Source organism: Cheilinus undulatus, linkage group 4 (genome assembly GCF_018320785.1).
Source record: "Cheilinus undulatus linkage group 4, ASM1832078v1, whole genome shotgun sequence".
NCBI lineage: Eukaryota > Metazoa > Chordata > Actinopteri > Labriformes > Labridae > Cheilinus > Cheilinus undulatus.
This window is the reverse complement of record NC_054868.1, coordinates 18660216-18677171: the sequence shown is the minus strand read 5'-3', so window position 1 is coordinate 18677171 and position 16956 is coordinate 18660216. Positions and strand designations below refer to the sequence as shown.

General features: G+C 39.4%; 1 protein-coding gene across 3 annotated transcripts; it reads left to right on the top strand.

Moving 5' to 3' along the window:
- Window positions 1-147: 147 nt before the first annotated feature.
- Window positions 148-15423, top strand: zfyve27 (zinc finger, FYVE domain containing 27). Of its 3 annotated transcripts, none has more exons than XM_041784817.1 (14): window positions 148-592; window positions 3758-3995; window positions 4084-4154; window positions 4256-4442; window positions 5850-5945; window positions 6108-6220; window positions 6309-6427; window positions 7647-7718; window positions 8198-8218; window positions 8446-8466; window positions 12965-13106; window positions 13242-13288; window positions 13411-13492; window positions 13655-15423. In XM_041784817.1, exons 2-14 carry the CDS (start codon window positions 3760-3762, stop codon window positions 13723-13725), a joined length of 1278 nt encoding a protein of 425 aa, XP_041640751.1. In that variant the 5' UTR covers window positions 148-592; window positions 3758-3759; the 3' UTR covers window positions 13726-15423. The 3 variants fall into 3 exon arrangements, with proteins under 3 accessions (XP_041640751.1, XP_041640750.1, XP_041640752.1); XM_041784816.1 differs by having other exon boundaries at window positions 150-588; XM_041784818.1 differs by lacking the exons at window positions 8198-8218; window positions 8446-8466 and having other exon boundaries at window positions 162-588; window positions 13655-15419.
- Window positions 15424-16956: the final 1533 nt, after the last annotated feature.

Sequence of the window (16956 nt, the reverse complement as noted above, 5' to 3'; positions counted from 1 at the left end):
ATTTGTGGAATATTTAATGCATAAACTACTGTGCATAAATTTTCTGTTTTTGCACGTTTATTTGTGTTTGTTTAATTTATCTACATGTTGTTGCTACTTCCAGATATGTTAAATCTTAAAGTGACTTTTTTTTTAGTCATGTATCAAGTGATTAAGTCCTTGCGGTGTCCTGTTCTAGCTTTCAATAAAAGTTGTCTAGAAATCGTCCGACTCTGTGATCGACTGCATCTCACGCAATCCTCTTTTCTGCTATCTATTATGCGGCCTGGATTAAAGGAGGAAGCGGACGTTACAACACGGAGCTAACCAGGCTAACAGTGACAACAACCCGTCCACAGGCAAACATAGCAGCTTTATTCGTCGGTTTTCTCCACAAAGAACTTGTCTGTTTCAGAAACAGACTCATTTCCACGCGTTCATGCTTACTTAAGAGGAAAGGCAGCTGTCATGTTAAACGGGCCGGTTGGATTCGGAGGCTCTTCCTTCCTCCAGGCTGCTGATGTCGCTGAGACTCGCTAGTAGCGCCTGAGCTCTCAGCTCCTCCGCTGCTGATTCACAATACGGCTGCTGTGGGTCCCTCGGCTCAGTGTAAGTAAGTTGTCCCTCATATAGCTAGAAGGCATTGTGTGACAGTGTAGTAGTTTGATTGAATTAGCAGTAATGTATCCACAGTCATTTTGATTACAAGACAAGTTAACTTTCCTGTTTGACAGCTTCCACAGGCCAAAGCACTTAGCACTGATTTAAGGAGATGCCGCTCCTCATTGTGGCTGGTCACGGCAAAAAATTGTCAAGTTGACACGATAATGTAAAGTAAAAATTAACGTAGTTTCGACTTTTGATTAATTGTACTGAACTCCATATTCTAAACGCAAGTGAAGTAGTATTATTTTGAAGGGTTAGTTTCATAAAAGTGTGGCCTAATTTTGAAATTCAAATTTACCAAACAAATTTAAATCAAATACAGAAAGCTGCTAGAGTAAGACAACGCCTCTGCAAAGATGGCTACCTACCACTACGGTGTCTCATTGTTTTGTTTTCTGTAAGAGAAATAACAATTAATACGCTCCAAAAGTGCATTATCATAGATAGCTCGTAATAGGAAGCTGATTGCTGAATGTCAGCATCAGTCTGTTAAACTGCACCATCTGGTTCAGGCTTTAAATTATGTTGTACTTTTGTTGGGTGTGGTAGAATATGCTGTAGGCGTGCTCTAAAACCAGTCATCCTCATAACAACAAGAAAGAGACACATGCCTCTTCTACTCACAATAACTCCTTTTAACTGTCTCATTGTGTTTACTGTGTCAGGAAAGACACACTATGAGGCATGAAGATTTTGTAATGTTAAACACATGTGGAAAATAAATGGACTGTGTGCACTACCATGGATTTTTGCAGATATGTCTGATATGCTGATGTTTACAGGTTCATTTTAGCCGATATTAGTATTTGAATGTGTAGTTCAGACTTAAAAATTTAATCTTTAAAACATAGGCTACTTTAAAGCTTAAGGATGACAATATACACAAACTCTAGTCTTCTCAAATGTTTAAGTAATGAGGATGGGCAAAGAAAAAGACTTCACCTGATGTAGACCTTGTGATCTTGCCTAAAAATGCATAAATGTATTCACACATATTGCTGTGTCTTCAACTTATATATGCTGATACTAAAAGCTTATATATTGGCTGTAAGTACTGGCCGAAATTTTCATATAAGCCACTACCATTAATTATCTGTTGAAGCTAATATCTGCTGATACTGTTATCAAACCGATAATATCATGCATTGCTGGTAGTGTGATAGCAGACATTTTAACAAATGTAACCAGCACTATCTTATAAAACTCAGCCTGTGTTGTACACAAACACATATTTGAATAAATTTGCTTTTTTTCTAGTGTATCTGTGTTTGTTACACTTTAGCTGATAGGAAAAAAAAATCCCAAATTCCCATAGTGCTTCTTTTTCCTTCCTATGTTTTGATTAATCATGTTTTCCTCTTTTCTTTTTTAAAACTCTGTGTCCTTGGTGTCCTCTTCTCCTGTTTCAACAGCTAATAGCAAGTGTCGATGCCATTCAGAAACATTTTCTTTCTGATTGTTTTGTTACTATTAGCCTTAAATCTACCAGTAATACAATCTTTCTCAAGTTATTGACATATGTGATTAATTGCGATTATTTAATTACAAAGCCTATGATTCATTTGAATTTTTTTTTTTTTTAACCGACTGATGGCACTATTTCTAACTAATTAATCTGAGATCAGCTACAGGCTAGTCGGGGATTTTCATTGTCAAATGGTGTAAATGCATGGCGGATGTATCTCAGACTGCATAGAAGAGAACTCAAATCTAAGCAAGTCTATTTGTGTAAGTGTAATTACACTTATTGTAAGCCACATTAACCTAAAAATTCTGTAGAAATTATTATGATGAAAAGGTCATTATCAAGTCTGCATTGCTAAATGAGTAAAAAAATCTGCAAGCAGGGCAAGACATTTTTCCTTGTTAATTTTCTTGCGATAAGATATTTCATGCAAATAAGTTGGGACAGCCATTCTGGTGCCATCTAGCATTGTTGGGGGGCTTCAAAATTCTTTAAATCGACAAAAAATTGAATGAATTATTTATCCCAGTGTAATTAATCATATTATTGCATATATCCTTTTCCTGAAATCCCATCAGCATTGAGGTCAGTGGATTGAAGACTTATGCCAGTTCAGCAGGTGTGCCAAAATGCATCCTAGTGTGCTTTAGGGTCTACACCACTATTCTGTAAAATTGTTTTAATAGATTGTTTCAGAAATATATCTTTTATATATTTATATATATATTATTCAATGATTCCCTCTGTAGTCCTGGAAATGTAGAATGTTGATTTTTATCACTACATTGTAATTATGTGTGAGTTTTCACATTTTTTAAAGGGTGACTCAGCAGGAAAAAGGGTTGAGAAAACTTCAGTAAGGACATTTCAAGATTCTTAATTGTGCCTGCCCCATTGTCATATTTAATAAAAACATTCCAAGCCTTATAGTTTACTTTTTAAATCTTGAAAATTTATGTTTTTTCTGATTTGTCAGGTAAATGTGGATTTATTGAATGTAATGAAATTGTTTCAACTAGAAATTAGACATATACAAACTCAGATTTGAGGGTTTTTTTCATGTGGTGGCTGAAATGTTTGCTCGGTGATGGAAATTATGTAAATCTTCAGCGTGTGAATATTCAGTTCTTTTATTTTCCAGTGAGATTTTAACATGCATATTCACTTTATATGATGATTTGCAATTTCTTCAGCAACTTTACCTTAGACTTCACTTCACCCTATGAGCAGCAAGACACAATCAAAGGTCTCAGTCTCTGCTGGACATAGACTCAAGTTTTGTTTCCACCAAGCAGTCCTGGTCAGTTCAGTTTGGTGCAATTATCTGTTTTTCCACTGTCAAACACTGGGGAAGGTACCACCAAAATCACTAATCCATACTGTCCTACATTTTTGCCACCTGTTAGGGTACCAAGTGTACCCATGCAGTTCCAAAGGGTGGAGCCCGACACGCTGTATTTAGCTGTGGAAAAAGTACACAAGATCAAGAATTACCTTACCTAACCATCCCAAACTGCACTGAACTAAACCAAACCGCTTGGTGTGACCACATCATTAGTGTCTGGTGTCACTGGCAGTATATCAAGTACATGGTGTATGTTTTCATTCTCCTTTTGACTCCAGCCTGTCTTGTTTGTGTGTGTAAAGGAATGATGATGCCCAGCACTGGACTGTCTCAGGACCCCCATCAGGGTTCAGTGGAAGGGGCAGAGCTGGTGCACTCATTATCCAAAGAGACCCCTGGGTCTCCAGATGCCTCAGAGTTGGGAAGCCCGCGGTGTACACCAAACTTTGACCTCCTCAACATGGTTGTGTCCTATAAGAGGATGGCTCTGTTTCTAGAGCCGGTCACAGATGCAGTGGAGCTGATGCGCTTCCTGCTTGGGTATGTATGATATCTTTTGTCTATGGGTAGAAAAGTCGTACCCACATGTATAGAGTATTTAATTCTATGCTGTTTTTATCCTCTTTAGATGGAAGATGCCTGTGTGCTCTCTGCTTGCCTGTGTGTTCCTCAATGTCTTTTTCTGCACTGTTACTGAAGGTAACATGAGGCTTTAGGCTTTTATGTTGACTCAGCTTTTGTTTGGGGTTTTTAAATTGAATAATTTATTAACACATTGCTGTGTTTGCCTCTCTTACTAGTTGGTTGGTTCTCAGTGGGTGTGTTGGCTTTGTCAGCGCCTGCTGCCCTGGGTTACCTGCAGGACAGGTGTGGGGGCAGAGCTTCAGAAGCTGAGCTTGAGAAGAGACGTTTTCACGCCGTGCATCGCAGAGACCTGCAGACTGTCCACCTCACCAAACAGGAGGCCATGCTGGAAGTCAAAGGCTTGTAAGACTGGGCTTGATGTGCTGTAGGGATGCAACTCGGGCTGGGTGTTGAAAAAATCAGATGTTATTACTTTTATCAGTCAAAGACAATATTTATCATCAGATATAATTTGATAATGTCACCAGTTTGAGGAGTAAGGACAGAGGGTTAGGGAAACCAGACAGTTTTACAGTTAAGAATGTCAAGCGTTTCTTAAGTTGTCTATCATGCATGTTAAAGCCTGTTTTTTTATTTTTATGAAAAGATACTAAGCACTCATAAAACACTGAAGTTAATAGTTTTGCAAAGATCTGAATGTCTCTAATGCTTTTTAGATGAACAAAGGAAGTCAAGGAGGCCTGTGAAATCATTTTCATGCTCAGCTGATTTCTGAGGAGCTAAGCTTTAGTCTTCAGGCTGTTAATACTGATGTTTACATCATGCATATTTTTTAACAATGCCAAATGATTCGTCTACGTATTCCCCTACATAAAACAACTAAAGCCATTAAGTAAAAATAGCAATAAAACAAATAAAAGCTTTGACTGGTTAAAAATTACTCCAACACTTCCACTATAGTCCTGATTGTTGTCCTCACATCAGCATTGTTCACCAACCATTTCCTCTGGTAATGCCCCAGTCACATGTTTGTTTTGCTGCTGCCAATACCACTCAACATTTAATGAGATTGTCCGATTCACTTCAGATACTGATCTTCTTGTATTGTTGTAGCTGCTGGTTTAGCAGTCGGTCTGTCTATTTAGCTTTGTAAGTACTAAAACCCTCTACACGTGGAGGAGTAACCTGATAAAAGGGGGACAAAAGTCATCCTTAATCAGTCAACAAAATGCTTTTACTCAATTTCTTCAACAAAACAGAACAAAAACCTTCCAAGGAACAATGCAGCAAGTATCCTACAGTAAAAACAGCTGAATTACATAATGTGATAATTCATGAATTAAGTATTTATTTATGTAAATCACCATAAAAAAAAACCTATTGACTGATTCTCACTAAAACCCCTAAACGTTGTGTTTCCTGGAGGCCTGTTTCAGTCTTTCCCATGATTGGAAACTCTGTAAAGCTGTTTAAAAATTAAACCTCACCATCACAAAGTTGTTTTATCAACACATTGCCCTACAGCTCTGCCTGTAGTCACAGACTCCATCAGATACATTGCAAATTCCCTTGTTTACTTTGTATGTTAGCATCATATAGTAGCTGGTTTAGTCTAAGGTAGTAACTACTTTAGCAACTGGGAATATAAATTATTTGGTGTTTTTGGAGAAGGAAATAAGACTGGTTTTGTACACAGTTGTCATTATACTGTGTGATATTTATACACAGTATTTGTTCATGAGTGGGTAGAGGTATGTCTTTGTCCTTACTCTGTTTGTGTTTGTGGGTGTGCTTCTGTTTCTTTGTCAGGTTGAAAAACCTTGATGACATGCTTTCATCTGCCTGCCTGTCAGCTGAAGCTGTTTACAAGGTCCTGTACTGGGATAATCACACCAAGTCATCAAGGTCTGCTTCTACACAATGCACAGCACATACACAGCATCACCAAGCGCCATTAGCTCACACCATTGTTGCATTTTTTCTATTTGCAATGAGACCTTTTATTTTAATAAGCATGAATGTAACCATGTTGCAACACCAAACTGACTTTTCATGTTTTCCTCTTAGGTTTTATGGTGGAATGTTAATATTGGTGTGTCTGCTTTATGTCGCTCCCGTGGGCTGGGTACTCGCTGGGCTCAACAGCACCCTCTTCCTGTGGAACAGAGATTTCTGCAGAGGTTGGTTCATCATGTTATCAAAAAGCAAATCTAAACACATATTAAAATATTAAAACAGAATTTAAGAAGATTTCTCCTACACTTCCAGTTTTATTTGACCTTCGGAAGCTTGCCCACATGGGCCAGCCTGAGGCGTCAGAGGGGATGATGGAAGACCAGGAACTGGGCAACCTATTAGACAGGACGCCTACACCCACAAGCCTGGAGGTGAGAGAAAGGAGCATAATGGGGGGCAAAATGCATGTGTGTGTGAATACTGAGGGATTTAGCGTTAGGGATTTACATTAAATCCAACCCTGACTGTAAGCATCTTATCAGGTTTATCTCCTGCTGCCAACGTATTCATGCAGCCATCGTAAGGCAAATCCATGCACAGATGTGTGGAGCCATTTTTTTTTTCATTGATCTCTGGCAGTGGCATGCACAGGCGCTCTGACAAAGTGATTCAGTTGCTTGGTAGCCTGTGGGCAATGATAGTGTAACTGCAAAAAAAAAAAAATCCTGAAAGTGATCAATATTCAAGAACATTATTTGACCATTAATCAGAAAACAATCCCCCTGTTATTTTGTCTCTAAAACGAACAGAACTCTACCTTTGGAGTAGATATAACATAGCATTTGATAAAAGGAACATCATGCCAGCAGTCAAACATGGTGGTGGCAGTGTGATGGTCTGGGGCTGCTTTGCTGCTTCAGGACCTGGACCACTTGCTGTGATTGATGGAACAATGAATTCTGCAGTCGACCAGAAAATCCGGAAGGCAAACACCAGGCCATCAGTTCATGCCCTCGAGCTCAAGCACTCTTGGGTTATGCAGCAGGACAATGACCTGAAAACTTCCTGCAAGTCCACCTCTAAATGGCACAAGGAAAACAAAATTAAGGTTTTGGAGTGGCAAAGTCAAAGTCTGGACTTGACTTTGCCCTCTAACATGGCTGAGTTAAAGTAATTCTGTGAAGAAGAGTGGGCCAAAATTCCTCCATAGTGATGCAGAGACTCATCACCAGTTATCACAAACGCTTGATTTCAGTTATTGTTGCCAAGGGTGGCACAACCAGTTATTAGTTTCAGGGGGAAATTACTTTTTCACACAGACCCAGATAGGTTTGAATTTTTCCCCCCACATGTGTAGGTACCACATGTGTCCAGGCTGACAGATCTTTCTAGGAATCAGAGGGCACAGGCCCCAGACATCCTGGACACGTCTGGTACCTACACCGGAGAGATATGAGTTTTATTTCAACAGAGTTGTAAAATATTATATTTTAAAACAGTTTAAATGAATGTCTTGGTAGTTAAAATGTTAATAACCATAATGAGTCGCCCACTCCTACATGAATGACCCTCAACCACAAGGAATTCAAAAGATTGACTTAAATAGAAATTTCAGCTCATCACTAATGTGTTCATGTTTATGTGATGTAGGACCTTTCCCCTGGCAGTGTGGAGGAAGCTGAGGAGGCAGAGCCTGATGATGAATTTAAAGATGCCATTGAGGTAAATACCACCTAAACAAAATCATACCTTTGTTTGGTTTAGCATTTTGTTTCTATTTCTGCTGTAAAATTGCAGTTTTAGTTCTGATTTTCGTGTGGTTAGCTTTGTCTTTACGTATAACATCCTATGAATTGATTGAATAACAGACACCAAGTTGTTTGATACCGGTTGAAAAATTAATTTAAAATTTGGTCTATGTTGAATGTCATAGTTACCTCATTGTAATTGCAGATTTCCATTTTTGACTTTTGCTTTTGCATCACCATTGTGGGTTTTTGTGAGCAAACCTGAAAGCAGAAATGTTATTTTGATTGAAATAAAATCAATAACAAAACAATGGGCAGTGAATGAAAAGGGTTTACAAAAGCCGCTCTTTAAGAGACACAACTCTTCTTAACATCCTTAAATTATACCGTTGGACCTATCCATCACCTTGTTGGTCTTATGAAATGTCACTTCCTCTTTCCTCTGTTGTCCAGGAGCATTCGTTGTCCCTGCAGGTGAGTGTCGCCCCCTTCCATTAGAATAGAGTAGTCCGCCCCTCCATTTCTAATGAGAGCCTGACACATTAATGATGACTTCATGTGTGGTAACCTCTCAGGCTCATAGAGTAGTTGTTCCTTTGCCAAATGAAGCATGATTTGGGTACAGCCTAGTGTGCGCTGTCACAGTTAATGTTAGTGTTTGTGTAACATTGTTCTTATGTGTTGTTCTGCTCCCTGGTCAGGAAACTCCTCTGGTCTTAGTGGTAAGTGGATAATGTCCATGCATCTGTCCTCCCCTCCATCCAGTTGTGTGTTTGCTCCTTTTGCACGAGTTGTGAGACAGTGAGTGTGTTTACGTGGACTTTAGTATGCCAGTTACGAGCCTTATCCTGGTTTTGTCATATTTGGGATTCTGTAGCACACAGAGAAACCTGGTTATTTATATGCCTGTATATATGAGAAATACTAGTATCCCAGTTTATGATCCCTGCATCTTATCTGCGCAGGCATCTGTGAAACTTCATCTGAGAATTTTGTGTTTTTTGGAAGGGAGAGTCCTAATTGAATTAATAAACATCCATAAAATAGATATGACTCTTAATGTTTCAGGCTGTTTGCCTTACCTGTTCAGAGGTTACTAAAGTTACTATACAGGAATTGGCTTTTAGAAAACAATCTTATTTGCATTATAACCATGTGCTTAACTTCAGAGCCTTCAAGAAATAGCTCAGCAATCCTGCAAGCAACTTCATTTACCAAATTACTCACCTAGAAACACCTTCAGAATTAAAACATTATGTGAAAACACTGGTAACTCAAAGTGAGCCTTGAAGAATCAAGCTTTTGCTATAAAAAAGTACACTGAAAGAGTTGTTTTTTCTACATTTCAGGTCTAGGATGTGTTGATAGACTAAGCAGGAGTGCCGTCTGTCAATCTTCGGCTCACAGAGCCCTAACTTCTGGTTACTTGTAGTGTGAGCGGCCATTCTCTATGCACACAGTTTATTAACCGCTGAAAACGTAAACATTTAGTTCACCTTTAAGATGGGTTTCAACACAAAATACTGTAATTATCTAAAGTAAAATGAACAGTTAAGCAAAGTCGCACCTGTGCAGGTAGTCTGCAGCTGTTAGAAAACGGGATACGGCGTTTACATGGTAGAGTGTCCTGTTTTCTATCAAAGTTCTCTTGGCATATCCTGGTTTCTGAAAACATATACATGCACAAAAAGAAACCGGCACACCCAAGTCCATGTAAAGACAGTTAAAAACAATAACACAACAATCCCATCATGCAGGGTGTTCATCCATTTTTTGTCTCCATTATCAGCATTGCTCATAAGACACGATGAATATATTAATTAGCTTTCCCTTTTCAGAAAGATGGACAACAAGCATTCTGTAAATAATTTTTAAATTAAATCACAACAAGATATACATAAAACATTTTCTGATCATCACACCTAGTGTAAAACTTCAGAGTAAAGCCCATCAGAATTGAAGACATGGTCTCTTTTACTAGCTTGGTGTTTGCAAACATTAAAAAAACAGGCAGATTTCAATCAGAGGGCCCTGGTGCTTTTAATGCCTTTCCTTTGGAGTCTCCTGCATGATGATCTTCTCAAAGAGTAAAGAAATGTAACTTCAGTGAGTGGCCGGAGGGACAGGAACAACTCTGCCGCTTATGCTCGCTATATACACTCACTGATCACTTTATTAGGTATATATTTTTAACTGCTCAAGCTTCAAATATCTAATCAGCCACTTACATGGCAGCAACCAATGCAGTTAGGTATGTAGACATGGCCAAGATGATTGAGGATTAAAGTAGAGAATTAAATTGAGAATCGAAATGGGTAAGAAAACATATGTAACGTAGGCTTTAAACCAGCAGTTCTCAACTGGTCTAGCCCCAGGACTCACTCCCACCTTTATGATAGCAGATCATGACCCAAAGTTTAACAAAATTTCAACCACCCTTATTCATGTTGTAAAGATGAAGTTTGGTACTGAGATAAAATGAAACTTTTGACTTCTGCTTCATTTGTCTTTGATGGTGGAGAAAAACATTAATGCCACCTACCTGTTACTCCCTACAAATAACTTCACAACACAGACGTTTTGCCCCAGCTTTTCTTGTTCCTTTGCACACACCTGCCACCCATTGAAAAAAACTGTGATCCACTTTCAGGTCCAACCTACCAGTTGGGAACCACAGCTTTAAATAACTACAGACATATACATATTTGCATTGTGTTCCATGTCCTTGTGTTCCCCCCACACAACAGGATATACAGGTGCATCCAAAAAAATTGAAGATCATATAAAAGTTCATTTTTGCTGTGATTTAATTCAGAAAGTTAAACTTCCATATATTCTAGATACATCTCATCCAAAGTGAAATATTTCATTTCTTTTTTGTTTTAATTTTGATGATTACGAGTGCAAACCATACCAGCACTAACATTACTAAAGAGGTGCTGAGTGAACTTGGCAACTTGACATTTACTTGGGGCAAATATGGAGTGTTGATGTCTTGCATTAGCAGAGTTTCAGACGAGAAAAAATGAGCTTGATGATAAAAAATAAACAGCATAAAGAATTTCCTATTCAAACTAATCAAATATGGTAGCAGTAAAACGTGAAAAAAATTGGTGGCATAGAAATGAATGATAGCGGATCAGCAGTCGCAGGCTGCTTTGGGCGCCTTCGTCCCCCTTAGTGTAGACCATGATTAAGGTTTCCTGAGCCTTCATTCTCTCATTTTGGTCCAGTACACATAACCACAATCATGGGGAAGACTGCTGACTTGACTAGTTGAAGGGCCAAGAAGTTGACTGGAAGGGAAAAGTATGGTAAGAAAAGGTACACAATCAACCGGGATGAGCTCAGCCTTCAGAGGATTATCGAACAAAGCAGATTCAAGAACTTAGGGGAGCTTCACAAGAAATGGACTGATGTGGGAGTCAGTGTGTCAAGAGCCTACACACACAGACGAGTCCAGGAAATGGGCCACAAGTGTCGTGTTCTTAGTGTCAAGCTTCTCTTCAACCACAGTCATCATAAGCGTCCTACGAAGACTAAGGACAAAAATAACTCTACCAAGGCTCAGTGGTCTAAAGTCCTGTTTTCAGGTGAAAGTCAATTTTAAATTTCTTTTGGAAATGAAGATCCCAGAGTCTGGAGGAAGATCAGAGAGGCCCAGAACCAAAGGTGCTTGAAGTCCAATGTGAAGTTTCCACAGTCAGTGATGGTTTGGGGTGCCATTTCATCTGCTGCTGTTGGTCCACTGTGCTTTAACAAGTCCACAGTCAATGCTGTCAGCTGTCTAACAGGAGATTTTAGAGCACTTAATGCTCCTATCTGGTAAAATGCCTTACGGAGATGCTGATTTCCTTTTCCAGCAGGACTTGGCACCTGCCCACAGTGAAGCCCAAACTACCAAAAACTGGTTTGCTGACTACGGTATTACTGTGTTTTATTGGGCAGCCAACTGGTCTGACCTGAACCCATAGAGAATCTCTGAGGAACTGTCAAGAGAAAGATGAGAGATAACATACTCAACAATACAGAGAAGCTGAAGGCTGCTATCAGAGCAACCTGGGCTTCATAACACACCAGCAGTGCCACAGACTGATTGCTGCCATGCCAAATAACAGAGATGAAATAATTAGTGTAAAATGAACTCTAACCAATTACTGAGTGTATAAACAAGCAGAATTTTCCAGAAGATCAACATTTCTGTAATATAAATACTGGTGTTTTGTCATATTCTAATATTTTGGGTTGTGGATTTTTTTTTTTTTTTTTGTGAGCTGTAAGTTATAATCATCAACATTAATACAAAAAAAGTCATGAAATTATTCACCTTGCAATAAGAAATCTAGAATATATGGAAGTTTCACTTCTTGAATTAATTTACAATAAAGAGCAAACTTTTCATGATGTTCACATCTTTTTGAGATGCACCTGTTTGTTTCTAAATACTGAACATATTTCATAATTTTGATTTCACATCAGGACAGCTCTGATTGTCTTTCAGTCAGATCAGGGAGGGAAAATATTGCTCTTAATACACCTCACACCACAGAAAAACCTGTCAAGATAACCTTAGAGACATTAGATAATCAGGTCTCTGCTGACTTAGGTCAGAAGGGGGAAATGAGATCCAAAAACCATCCTGATTATCTTGTCAGGTGTAGCGTTTACCTGAAAGAAGCCGTCTGTTGTTCAGTACTCTGTGAGCAGAAACAAGTTCCTCTGCTTCCTGTTTGTTGAAGGTGGATTTTTTGTTTCTAGCAAGACAAACTTATCTAAACTCTCCTTCTCTGTCATCTTACTCTGTGGTCCTCATACGAGATTAGAGTAGGGCCTGTAATGGAGAATGGTGCCCTGAGAAAGTCTTGATTAAGATTGGTTAGACATGTACAAATAAGGTTTATTATGACTTTGTATGGTTATCATTACATGGATATATTGATGTAAATATTTCTCTGCCAATTAAGGGCTTTAGTGTCTATGTGTGGCACTGCAGCGGCATAAATATTTCTTTACTATGGTGTCAGCACTTGCCGTCATCATGCTGCATTTATAGCCAGACACCTCTCACTTCATCCGGCTGAAATTATCACAATGAATTTGATCCAGTTTTGCCTGACTGCCAGGCTTGGCTTTGTTTCTTGGTCTGGTTTAATTCTCCATAAAACCATGTTACTGTACCTTAATGACTTTTTCTTCATCTCTCTCCCCTGCCTCTCACAGGAGGATGATGACGGGCCTCTTGGTGCACCCGAGTATGACACCATCTCTGAAAACGGTCTCTTGAGCCGCAATGAGCCAATACGCGCCAAAGTCTCCAAACTGACAGAGAAACTGCGTAAGCGTTACCCTACCACCAGCACAGGTCAGTGTGCTCTGACTCATTTTTATTTCCTCTTATTTAACCACAGTTAGAAAAAAAGACTCTTTCTGAGTAAGCCTCATCTCTGGTGCTTTGGCTGCATTTCAAACAAAACTTTGTATTTCTTTTTCTCCGAAGGCAACTGTTCAAACTGCAATGCCGTCTTCTCAGTGCTTAAGAAAAGGGTGAGACTGAAAGCTTGTGGCATGAGTTGGGGATAAATTTAGCATCATAGCATGCTTATGTTTGATTTTGTCTCAGTGTCGGCTTAGCATGCACTTCAGTGTGATGTCTTTTTATCTCACAGAGGAACTGCAGCAACTGTGGGAACAGTTTCTGCTCTCGATGCTGCTCCTACAAGGTGCTGAGATCCTGCATGGGGGCGACAGGTGAGCAGGGAGAAATTGATTTTTAAAAAATGCTTTTCTCTGACATTTTTGATAGAAAGACTGATGAAGAATGATGAATCATGGTACATTGTGATATCCTAACTCTGCTGCTTTACCCCTTTTTCCTCATGATCTAATTCTGTTATTTTATTTGCTCTTCAGCTCCAGAGGCCCAGCGAGAGACTGTGTTTGTTTGTGCTGCCTGTAATTCCTCTCTCATCAAGTTACAATGAGCTGGCATGTCTCCAGCTGGAGATGATTCACTGTTCGCCCCGCAAGGCCTACGACACTGAAATCCTGAAATGCCTCAGTTTTCAAGCTAAGGCGCTTCTTTCTGTCAAAATACCTCCTGAGTTGAACTCCAACATCCCCACCCACCCACACCTTCCTTGCCTTTACCCATCTCTCCTCTGAGCTACTTGTGTTTCTTGTCAGACTCCTACTGTAATATGTTAAATATTTCCACTTTTGTCTCTTTAAATGAAGAACTGGACCTAATTAATCATTGAGAATTTCTGCAGGACTTTTTCTCTTTGCTGAGCAGAGGGAAGTGCAAAGCTAAGCAGGTCAGAGGCCAGAACTGGACGATGAAGTTAGCAACACAAATAATTGCACAGGCAGTACATAGTTTGGCTTTTTGTAGCTTTGCCATGAGACAAAGCCAGATTCACTTGAATGTTGATATCTTCAGCCCTGTGTAGCAGATGAACTGTGCTCTAATGCTAAAAGGACTTTCTTTGGATAAGACTTTCTATTTTTCAAGTGAAAGCTGAGCAGAGGCTAGCAGTTTGCATCATGGATTGTTCTGGTAAAAAAGATACGGATGTACAGCCAAAAGAAGCCTGTATTTTTACATCATCTGAGGACCAGTGTTTGTGCAGGCCTGCCAGTCAAACTTCAGATTTTTTAAGGCTGTGTACCGTCCACCAAACCGATTAGATCTGATGCTCTTCAATAATGTCCTTCAATTAGTGTAAGTCTTAAGGGATCTTTTTACGGTTTTACTCTGTGTCCACTACCACTGCAGCTAACATGCTCTCCTTGTTAATGTGCACATGTTTTTTTACCAGATCCTGAGTTGATACGTGTTGAAGCATATCCTCAGAGAGCCTTGTTCAAGAGCACAAAGTAGTTTTTAGAAAACTCATCTACTTAGGTTTGTTTTCTTACCCGGTGACCCAGCCGGCCAGACGAGCATGCAAGAATTGAAGGGAACAGATAACTGGATGACTGCAAACTCAAAATGAATGGACTTCAATGAAACATGCTACATTTTGGACATTGTGAAGTAAATGAATAGTTGTTTGATCGACCAGCTTGGTCCAATCATTCTGATCAAATTTCTGCTCCATTTTTGGTGTAATTTTTCCAGTCATGGCATGAGACTTCTGGAGTGAAGTTGCAGCCAGTAAGAGAAAAAGAACTGCTAGAGGACTGCACTTTTCCTCTTACTGGCTCAACATCAACCAAACTGGACAAAAGTTGCTTATTTGAACTGCTCAAGTCATCGTCAGAGCCTCACACTCTTGCAAGCGGGACTTCGAAGAATTTATGTGGAGGCATTATAAGTATCAATATGAATCTTGCTGATTAAGTTTTAAATATGATTTAGACACTGATGATTGTATGTTTGCTTTGCTTTTATTGTAATCATGTATAAGCTATGACTATAAAATGTTCTACTATATCTAATATATTTAATTTAAGTCTCCAGGAAGTGCAAATTATTAATTAACCTTATTCATTCTGTATATATTGCCCTCATTTTTTGGATGAGAATTACCATTATTAAAATAAACTCTGTGATGGTTTCACTACCTTTAAGCCAGAGGTGGTTAGTTGTTATTTTCACATGAACTCTTTTAAGTTCTGCTGATGTTCTTACTTCATAAGTGTGGACACATAGAAAGCCCATAAAAATGATATTTTAAAGAAAATACATATTTATAAATGGTGAATGATAATGATGATACTAAAGACTTATTCGTTTTACTTACTCTTCTTTCGTGTTGCTATTTGGATGTTTAAATTTGCCACTAACCTTGCAAAGCAGCTGGATTGGCCACATTCTATGTCTGTTATTATCTGGCAAATCTAGCTTGCAAAGTTGAAACAATTGTGCCAGGTCTGATAAAGGACCTGACCAGTCAGCACCACATGAGGAGAATGAGGCGGGGTTTTGTTGTACTGGAAGCCAATAGCAATGGATGCAGCTGGTGTATTGATTAGTATGGATGTAGCTATAGTATAGCGGCAGTTTTAGCAGAACAGGGCCTCATTAAAAGAAGGGCACAGAGCCACACTGAAAGCTTTCTAAGCAGAGAAGATGCTCTTCTCATGACTAGCCTTGGCATCAGTTTTACCCACCAATAAGTTCACCTGTAAGTTACAACAGCACCTGCCTGCTGAGCTCAGACTACTACCAGAGCTGCACGTTCTGCTACTTCATTTTGTCTTGTCGCTCTGATTGGCCCGTAATGTATGTGACAGGGTGTTCGTCCAATCACCTTCCAAGAAGTTTTTTAAAAGTCTTGCCCAACACTAAGTATGGAATGTTTGTCAGATGAATGTGAAATAAATCCATGCAATGGATGTACAGTATGAAACAGTCTGTCTCAAGTGTCAGGTTAATTTGTAACTGTCATGTCCAGAGCCCTCTGTGCTCTTATTGGTCAGCATTACTGACGTCACAGAACAAATCATGGAGGGCAGGACAAGAATCAAGCATGCTAGACAGTTAGTGGAGAGGTCGTGAGGTGTGTCAGACGTGTTCTTGATTGTCCTTCACACTACACAAGATCAAACAACTAAGTTTTGTGTCTGGCAAGTCACAAATCTCTACCGCTATTGAGTTGGACTATGGTCATGCTGAAAATGTCTAGTCTGACCTTACTGGCCTGGCTCCATAAGACCTCAGCTTAAAGCTAAGCTCAAAGAGAGCACATTTTTAAAGGTCACATATTTTACCAATTTGAGACAAGTTTACATTGGTCTCAGAGCTTCCCAAAATATGCCTGTAAACTTGTGGCTGAAAAAAAAACACTGAAGTATTGGATTTTTGCATGTCTAAAAAAACCCCTCTGTTTCAGCCCTGCTCAGAACGAGCTGTTTCTGCATCTGTGGCTTTAAATGTTAATGAGCTGTCTGATTCCGCCCCTCTCAGGAAATCGATGTGGCTTTAATGTTTGAGGCTCTCCTGATCTTCTTTTCAGCTGGCTGAATGGAGGATCAGGAGAGGAGGGTGGAACTTTTTTCCCAGCAGGGAGGGCCAACCGAACCTGGGGGTGGAGCAAGCTCCCCACATGACATCATGAGGGGAAAATCTAAGAATGGCTGTTTCGGCACATTTTCTTAAAGGTGGAGAGAGAGAGGGGAGTGGGAATGGATTTTTCTGATTCTTGGGGGGATTGTGGACAGGCCAGGGGCATATATTATTGCTAGAAAAGCCTGAAAAAGTGTATTTT

What these genes read in the sequence shown, in the direction of transcription:
- zfyve27 (XM_041784817.1), top strand. Translation starts at nt 3,760, where the DNA reads ATGATGATGCCCAGCACTGGACTGTCTCAGGACCCCCATCAGGGTTCA. An exon ending in AATCACACCAAGTCATCAAG is followed by an intron (nt 5,946 to 6,107) that starts GTCTGCTTCTAC and finishes TTTTCCTCTTAG; the next exon opens with GTTTTATGGTGGAATGTTAA. An exon ending in AAACTCCTCTGGTCTTAGTG is followed by an intron (nt 8,467 to 12,964) that starts GTAAGTGGATAA and finishes TGCCTCTCACAG; the next exon opens with GAGGATGATGACGGGCCTCT.